This window comes from Physeter macrocephalus, chromosome 9, assembly GCF_002837175.3.
Source record: "Physeter macrocephalus isolate SW-GA chromosome 9, ASM283717v5, whole genome shotgun sequence".
NCBI lineage: Eukaryota > Metazoa > Chordata > Mammalia > Artiodactyla > Physeteridae > Physeter > Physeter macrocephalus.
In genome coordinates, this window is record NC_041222.1 from 100,659,725 (window position 1) to 100,668,792 (window position 9,068).

General features: G+C 42.3%; 1 protein-coding gene across 1 annotated transcript in view; it reads left to right on the forward strand.

Moving 5' to 3' along the window:
• The window catches only part of LOC102981942 (L-threonine 3-dehydrogenase, mitochondrial), a 21,367-nt gene extending 13,548 nt beyond the window's left edge, over nucleotides 1-7,819 (forward strand). Inside the window, exons 7-9 of the mRNA XM_055087352.1 lie at nucleotides 533-623; nucleotides 4,700-4,969; nucleotides 5,540-7,819. Coding sequence (XP_054943327.1) covers nucleotides 533-623; nucleotides 4,700-4,969; nucleotides 5,540-5,679 — 501 coding nt within the window. The 3' untranslated portion in view covers nucleotides 5,680-7,819. The remainder of the gene's footprint in view (nucleotides 1-532; nucleotides 624-4,699; nucleotides 4,970-5,539) is intronic.
• The last annotated feature ends 1,249 nt before the right edge of the window (nucleotides 7,820-9,068 follow it).

A 9,068-nucleotide genomic window follows, 5' to 3' on the forward strand; every position in this document is an offset into this window, starting at 1 on the left:
GAACCCGCGTCCCCTGCATTGGCAGACGGACTCCCAACCACTGCGCCACCAGGGAAGCCCTCTCAGACATCTTTTTGGTTTTATTTTTTAATACGCTTTGTCCTTATAACTCTATAGCACATTTTAGCTGGTTTCTGATCCTTCATCTGATATATCACAGTCACCATCTTTCCCTGTACTCTTCCCAACACTGCACTGCAGGACAGGCTTGTGGAGATTCCTTCAGGACTATCAGCAGGGTCTCCCTTCCAAAGAAAGGCTGGAAATCCTTCCTGTCGGCTGATCTGTTATTTACTTACGGTGTTATCTAGTGATGTTATCACCAGAATGACGATTCTTTGAAGATAAAAACGTCAGGGTTATTTGTTAAAGAAAAACGAGTGCCTCTTAGCAATTCTAGAGTCTTCATTTCCTTGAGGAGGATTTATTTATTTTTTTTTTTTCACTTAAAAAATATTTATTTGGCTGCGCGGGATCTTCGTTACAACATGCAGGATCTTTTTTTTTTTTTTTTTTTTTTTTTTTTTTGTAGTATTATTATTACCGGTATGGGTTAGATTTCCGATGCCTGAGATATCCTGGAATCATTTCTGCTGACTCCCAACCTGGAGGAGGAACGACTGGTAAGTGCTATTTTCGATTTCTTTTTTTACGTAAGATAAGCTCTCTAATGGCCGGGCAAAGTGGAGATGGACCTGTTGTCTTTTTAGTTGTATGCTGACCAGAGTTTTTGCATCCTTTCTGGGAAGTGCATCTGAGAAGCTCATTGAACCCTACTGACTTAAACTTAAACTCATGCCGATGCTGTAAGTCCAGTGGGATTGGCCACCCACAGTGCCGGAGTCAAACTGACGTTCGAGTTTGTTACCCACAATGTAGGAAGACACCAAATGAGAAATCAGCTCTTGGGAATTCCCCGGCGGTCCAGTGGTTAGGGCTCGGCGCTTTCGCTGCTGTGGGCCTGGGTTCAGTCCCTAGTCGGGGAACTAAGATCCCACAAGCCGCATGGTGCGGCCAGAAAAGAAAAGCCTCTTTCTTTGAATATACCTTTGTTTCTTAATACAGAGAGTTCTATTAAAGTGGACTCTGCATTGCATATTTAGAAAGAACATAAGCATTGCTCCTGCTCTTCTTGTTATTGTGCTTATTACTGTTTATCCAAATTGTCTTAGTTTTTATTTCAGAAAAGCTGGCCCCAAAATGAGAGTGGGTTACTGCTCATCTCTAGTGCAGTTGGTTACTTACTTGCTTGTTTAGGAGCCTGTATTATTCAGTGGTGAGTGGAGCACCAGGCCTGGTTAACTTCATTCTTTTCTTTTAAGAGGAATAGTTAATTTACAATATTATATAAGTTTCAGGTGTACAACATAGTGATTCACAGTTTTTAAAGGTTGTATTCCTTTATAGTTATAGAATATTGGCTATATTCCCTTGTCTGTACAATGTATCCTTGTAGCTTATTTGGTTTATGCATAGTAGTTTGTACCTCTTAATCCCCTACCCCTATCTTCCCCCTCCCCACTTCCCTCTCCCTACTGGTAACCACTAGTCTGTTCTCTATGTCTGGGAGTCTGTTTCTTTTCTGTTATATTCACTAGTTTGTCTATTTTTTAGATCCCACATATAAGTGATATCATATATTTGTTTTTCTCTGACTTATTTCACTAAGCAAAATACCTTCCAAGTTCATCCATGTTGTTGCATATGGCAGGACAGGCTTGTGGAGATTCCTTCAGGACTATCAGCAGGGTCTCCCTTCCAAAGAAAGGCTGGAAATCCTTCCTGTCGGCTGATCTGTTATTTACTTACGGTGTTATCTAGTGATGTTATCACCAGAATGACGATTCTTTGAAGATAAAAACGTCAGGGTTATTTGTTAAAGAAAAACGAGTGCCTCTTAGCAATTCTAGAGTCTTCATTTCCTTGAGGAGGATTTATTTATTTTTTTTTTTTCACTTAAAAAATATTTATTTGGCTGCGCGGGATCTTCGTTACAACATGCAGGATCTTTTTTTTTTTTTTTTTTTTTTTTTTTTTTGTAGTATTATTATTACCGGTATGGGTTAGATTTCCGATGCCTGAGATATCCTGGAATCATTTCTGCTGACTCCCAACCTGGAGGAGGAACGACTGGTAAGTGCTATTTTCGATTTCTTTTTTTACGTAAGATAAGCTCTCTAATGGCCGGGCAAAGTGGAGATGGACCTGTTGTCTTTTTAGTTGTATGCTGACCAGAGTTTTTGCATCCTTTCTGGGAAGTGCATCTGAGAAGCTCATTGAACCCTACTGACTTAAACTTAAACTCATGCCGATGCTGTAAGTCCAGTGGGATTGGCCACCCACAGTGCCGGAGTCAAACTGACGTTCGAGTTTGTTACCCACAATGTAGGAAGACACCAAATGAGAAATCAGCTCTTGGGAATTCCCCGGCGGTCCAGTGGTTAGGGCTCGGCGCTTTCGCTGCTGTGGGCCTGGGTTCAGTCCCTAGTCGGGGAACTAAGATCCCACAAGCCGCATGGTGCGGCCAGAAAAGAAAAGCCTCTTTCTTTGAATATACCTTTGTTTCTTAATACAGAGAGTTCTATTAAAGTGGACTCTGCATTGCATATTTAGAAAGAACATAAGCATTGCTCCTGCTCTTCTTGTTATTGTGCTTATTACTGTTTATCCAAATTGTCTTAGTTTTTATTTCAGAAAAGCTGGCCCCAAAATGAGAGTGGGTTACTGCTCATCTCTAGTGCAGTTGGTTACTTACTTGCTTGTTTAGGAGCCTGTATTATTCAGTGGTGAGTGGAGCACCAGGCCTGGTTAACTTCATTCTTTTCTTTTAAGAGGAATAGTTAATTTACAATATTATATAAGTTTCAGGTGTACAACATAGTGATTCACAGTTTTTAAAGGTTGTATTCCTTTATAGTTATAGAATATTGGCTATATTCCCTTGTCTGTACAATGTATCCTTGTAGCTTATTTGGTTTATGCATAGTAGTTTGTACCTCTTAATCCCCTACCCCTATCTTCCCCCTCCCCACTTCCCTCTCCCTACTGGTAACCACTAGTCTGTTCTCTATGTCTGGGAGTCTGTTTCTTTTCTGTTATATTCACTAGTTTGTCTATTTTTTAGATCCCACATATAAGTGATATCATATATTTGTTTTTCTCTGACTTATTTCACTAAGCAAAATACCTTCCAAGTTCATCCATGTTGTTGCATATGGCAAAATTTCATTCTTTTTTATGAGTGAGTAGTATTTCGTTGTGTGTGTGTGTGTGTGTGTGTGTGTGTGTGTGTGTGTGTGTGTGTGTATCTCACAACCTCTTTATCCATTATCTGTTGATGCACCCTTAGGTTGTTTCCACGTCTTGGCTGTCATGAATGATGCTGCAGTGAACATGGGGGTGCAGACATCTCTTCAAGATACTGATTTCATTTCCTTTGGATATGTACCCAGAAGCAGAATTGCTGGATCATATGGTAGTCCCTTTATCCATTCATCTGTCGATGGACACTTAGGTTGCTTCCATGTCTTGGTTATTGTAAATGGTGCTGCAAGGGACTTCGGGCTGCGTGTATCTTTTCGAATTGGTGTTTTCGTTTCCTTCGAATATGTACCCAGGTCATATGGTGGTTCTATTTTTAGTTTTTTGAGGACCCTCCCTACTGTTTCCACACTGTTTTTGTTATCACTTTGGACTTGAGCATGCATTGTATTCAGTAACTCCCACATTAGAGATCCCTCCCATAGGAGGGCTTCTGAGATACAATGTAAAAGATACTTGACAAAATCCAAGGGGTTTTTTTGCTGTAGATTTGTAGTATTGTCTGAAGTCCAAGAGGGTTGTGCCTCCAGCCTCGTTCTTTTTCCTCGGGATCGCTTTGGCAATTCTGAGTCTCTTGTGGCTCCATATAACTTTTCGGATGATTTCTTCTAGTTCTGTGAAAAGTGTCATGGGTAATTTGATAGGGATCGCATTAAATCTGTAGAGTGCTCTGGGTAGTATGTCCATTTTAACAATACTAATTCTTCCAGTCCAAGAGCATGGGATATCTTCCCATTTCTTTGAATATCTTCAATTAAAATTTGAGGGATTTTAAAGGAGCCTTTGGTTTTGGTTACTTTAAAAAATTTTGCCTTAATGTGGTGCATCTCCTAGTATGCACTAGGAACCCCTGGGAATCCTTGAGACCCTTTCAAGGGGTCCAGGAGGTCAAAACAATTTTCATATCAGTACTAAGATGTTATTTGCCCTTTTCACTCTCCTTTACAAGTACACCATGGAGTTTTTCAGAGGCCACAAGACGTGTGTAGCACAGTGGACTGAACACAGAAGCAGAGATTCCCGCTGTCGCCCATTAAGGCAGTAGAGAGGTTTTCAAAATGTAAAACACGCTGTTCTTCTCACTAAATTTTCTCTTGTTTGGAAAATATGTTCTTTTTCACATAAAATATTATACATGTGAATGTGTGGGTTTATTGTCATTTTAAAATGCAGAAATTTTTTAAAAATTCTCAGTTGATTTCTGATATAGTAGATGTTGCTACAGCTCACCTTAATAAAACCTCTTTGGGGATCCTCAGTGATTTTTAAGCACATAAAGAGGTCCTGAGATTAAGACATCTGAGAACCACTGCCTTAATGCAAGAGGCTCACTCATCATTTTGTTAGGAGAAGACCCACAGACCAGATTCTCTTTCAGACTACGCGGTCCAGATTTTCCATGACGCCGTCAAGAATGGCAGATTTGAGTGCAACCTGAAACCCAGCACGAGGCTCCCGATGATGTACATTGATGACTGCCTCCGGGCCACCCTGGAGGTCATGGAGGCCCCGGCAGAGTCCCTGTCCATGAGGACTTACAATGTCAATGCCATGAGCTTCACCCCCGCGGAGCTGGCCCAGGAGGTTCTCAAGCACGTTCCAGAATTCCAGATCACCTACAACGTGGATCCTGTCCGACAGGCCATAGGTTGGTACACCATTGCAGAACCCCTGAAAGCCAAAATTAATCTTCAGTCCGCCCCACAAGTCCTTGAGAACATAAACGGAGGAGGATAAGGAGAGCTCAGCACCTTCCCAAGGGGCCCGACACCTTCTGGAGAAGGAGCTGCTGTTGCACCAGAGCCAGCAGATGCTGCGGTTTGGGGAAATGATGTCTAAAGTGGGTGGACTAGAACCATCCAAATAAACAGCTTGTCGGCACTTCACCATTTGCCAGTTGAAACGTAAAACAAGCTGGTGTAGTATGAGAGCAGCCCTGGGTTCCCAAAGGCTGTGACTGTGCCCCTGTGTGAGTGCCATCTGAGCATAGCAGTCCCACCTTCCAAGTCTGCATGAGACTTTCCTCCGAGGTGACAGACTTCTAATCTAAGAAGGTGACTGTGTGTGTGCCCGTAATAGCTGCTCTGCTCTGCTCAAGGGGGGATTTCAAATAGGACATTTCTTTCGTGGATGATAATCCTTTATTTAAAATGTTCTAGACCTTTTTGCAAATCTAGAGCCTGAGTAACTTAAGCTCCTCTTCCATATCTTGTCCTAGCCGATAGTTGGCCCATGAACTTTGATGATAGCAACGCCCGGAAGGACTGGGGGTGGAAGCACGATTTTGACCTCCCGGAGCTGGTGACGACGATGTTGAACTTCCACGGTTCCGAGAGCAGAGTTGCCCAGGCTAACTGAAGGGGCCGGAGGAGGAGCTCGTGAGTCCTGGGCGGCTGTCCAGGGAAAGTCAAAACAACCCCGAGGTTCCAGACCCCGAGGAATCTAGATGACGTGGAGTTGAAGCCCTAACTGGACTGAGTTTTCGCAGCTCATATGGAACTGCCAGACGGAGAATTGACTTGGCTTTAGCATTTTCTCAATGCTGTAGGTTTGGTGGCAGGACCTCTGGAGCTTTTGCTGTCTGCCTAAACTTGTCCAAACACACAAATCACAGAAGGAAGACTTAAGTCATAATAGTTTTCCATTTCCTTAGTTAAGATGAAGCAACCATTTCCGAGAAGGTAGAAGTATGTGATGTTTGTTTTAAATTAAACTTAAATATCGCCCCTAAGACTCCATTATTCTCTTGACTAAGACTGAAGATTACATTTTAAAGGCTATCAAAGATAATTTCCCAATTTAAAAGAATTCTTTACTATCCCATCAGAACATAAAAAAATGCCTGATGTATTAATCCCATGTTCACAACGTTCACAATGTTCACAACGATTGATTGATTGTTGACTGATTGATTGATTGATTTTTGGCTGTGTTGGGTCTTCGTCGCTGCGTGTGGGCTTTCTCTAGTTGCGGCGAGCGGGGGCTACTCTTCGTTGCGGTGCACAGGCTTCTCCTTGCGGTGGCTTCTCTTGTTGCGGAGCACAGGCTCTAGGTGCACGGGCTCAGTAGTTGTGGCTCGCGGGCTCTAGAGCGCAGGCTCGGTAGTTATGGCGCACGGGCTTAGTTGCTCCGCGGCGTGTGGGATCTTCCCAGATCAGGGCTCAAACCCGTGTCCCCTGCACCGGCAGGCGGATTCTTAACCACTGCACGACCAGGGAAGTCCCTGTTCAAGAGATTTTTAACGTGTCAAAAATGATCACTTCTAGGGCTTCCCTGGTGGCATAGTGGTTGAGAGTCCGCGTGCTGATGCAGGGGACGCCGGTTCGTGCCCCGGTCCGGGAAGATCCCACGTGCCGCAGAGCGGCTGGGCCCGTGAGCCATGGCCGCTGAGCCTGTGCGTCCGGAGCCTGCGCTCCACAACGGGAGAGGCCACAACAGTGAGAGCCCGCATACCGCAAAAAAAGAAAAGAAAACAAAGCAAACAAAAAAAAATGATCACTTCTAATTTATTTGTCTGTAAGAAGATATACTGGTAGGAAACTAAGAATATCGAGATGATCTAGGGGACTTCCCTGGCGGTCCAGTGGTTAGGACTCCACGCTCCCAATGCAGGGGGTGCAGGTTCAATCCCTGGTCAGGGAACTAAGATCCCATATGCTGCACAGCATGGCCAAAAATAAATAAATAAAATTTTTAAAAAAGAAAAGAAAAAAAAGAGATGATCTAACTGGTAAAGGCGAGCGAAACTCTTACTTCGATTGCCTTCCTGTTGGTGAGCTGAGGGGTGGTGACCGGGACTGTGATCCCTTACCTGCCATGTCAGCCTCCGGAGGAGCTTGTCTAAATATACAGGTTTCTGGGCTCCACCCCTTCAGGTGGACTCAATTGATAGAGATGGGAATCTCGAAGGACCACTGGTTATTCTCCTCCAGCTTCGGCCCCCTAATTTGGACCAATTCCAAACGCGAGTTTCTAAAGAGAGCTTCCTTACTACAGCCTTTCTGTACACTCTTAGATGAGCCTTCAGAAAAGCTACGCTAACCCTCTGAAGCAGTTACTGTCTAAATATATAGACTTACTTTCTCCAGCTACCTCACGATGTGCTGCCCCTGAAATCACTGGAAAGTGAAACTCCAGTCAATCAATCATGGATCTCATGGACACAGCTGTCAAGGATTAAAAGGCATTTCTACTATCTGCTTAATGACAGTGTTATGCATTTGGAACTTGTTAACTGCTCGTTAGAAGCGTGAATTTTTTTCTTTGGAGGCGTAATGGGATTTGAACTTCTAGAGAATTATTTAATAGTTATGTTGATACAGTTTCCTTCCCTACTTAGTATAATTAAGCTTACATTTGTATGTTTTATTTGCTAAAACCAAACAGCTGGTGTTAAGGTCTTTTTTTTTAAAAACTTTATTGAGATATGTTTCACATACCATAAAATTCACTCATTTAAAGATTGCAGTTTGGTGATTTCGCAGTATATTCAGAATCGTGCAACCCGTCACTATAATCTAATCTTAGGCCATTTCAGCATCTCACAAAAAAACCTTCCCCAGCCTACGCCACTACTAATTTACTTTCTGTGTCTATGGATTTTCCTGTTCTGGATATTTCACATAAGTGGAATCATTACAATATGTGGTCTTTTGTGAGTGGCTTCTTTAATTTAGCATAATGTTTTCAAGGTTCATCCATGTTGTAGCATGTGTCAATGCTTTATTTCATTGCTAAACAGTGTTCCGTTGTGTGAATGTACGACATTGTCAGTTCATCAGTTGAGGGATGTTTAGGTTATTTGCACGTTTTATAGTTTCTAGGAATAAATGCTGTTATGAATACTTGAGTAGATAATTTGGTTTTGAAGCTCATTAGAAACAATATTTCTAATTGTTCAGTTTGAAAAACAGTTCTTAAGTTCTCTTAATTTATTCTCAGTTATCTTAAAGGAACAGAAATTAATTCCTTCCTTCCATGTGAAGGGAAGAAGCAACTGAATTGAATGACCCTTTGTCCCTTACACCCTAGTCTTCCAGAATTTCCACCAGGTTCCTCGCATGACCTTGTAATTGGGGCCCTCTGGAGGGATTTGTTCTAGACTGGCTTCCTTTAATCCTTCTAAATCTATAAATGCACCTCCGGGAGAACCTCAAAGAAGCATGAAAGAACAAATGAATCCTTCAAATTACATAGGTGATTCTCAGTCACTGACAGCTTTGCACTTTAAGACTAAAATTAGAGTTGCCCTTTCTATCCAGATACTCAATATCGGGTGCATATCTTGGGATCCCAGGAGATGACTCAATACTTTACTATAAAAGCTTTCCTTTCTGTTGGGAGAAAGGGTTTTTTGTAGTTAATTTGAAAGTGATCTGAAAAGCTACTTAGAAGGGGAAAGTGTGGGTTACATCACAAAAATAGTTTTTTGATTTTTAAATAAAGAAGAATGCAAAGGTTGACCTTGCTCTGATGTTTTTCATCCTGAGGATTTCTACAGGCTACCAGTGTGGTTACTAGATTTGCTGGTGTGTTTTCTATTTGGCATTGCCATGAGGCGCCTTTGTGTCACTCCACAAACAGCACAGCCCATGGCTGCCATCAAGGTGTACTGTTTAAAATCAAGAAGCAGGCTCTGGGCAACGAATACTATTGCACCGTTTAGGATACTTACTGTAGACGGGGCTGGGTGCCAATACTATTTTTTTTTTAACTCATATAGGCCAGATTGCCAATTTGTTATTGTA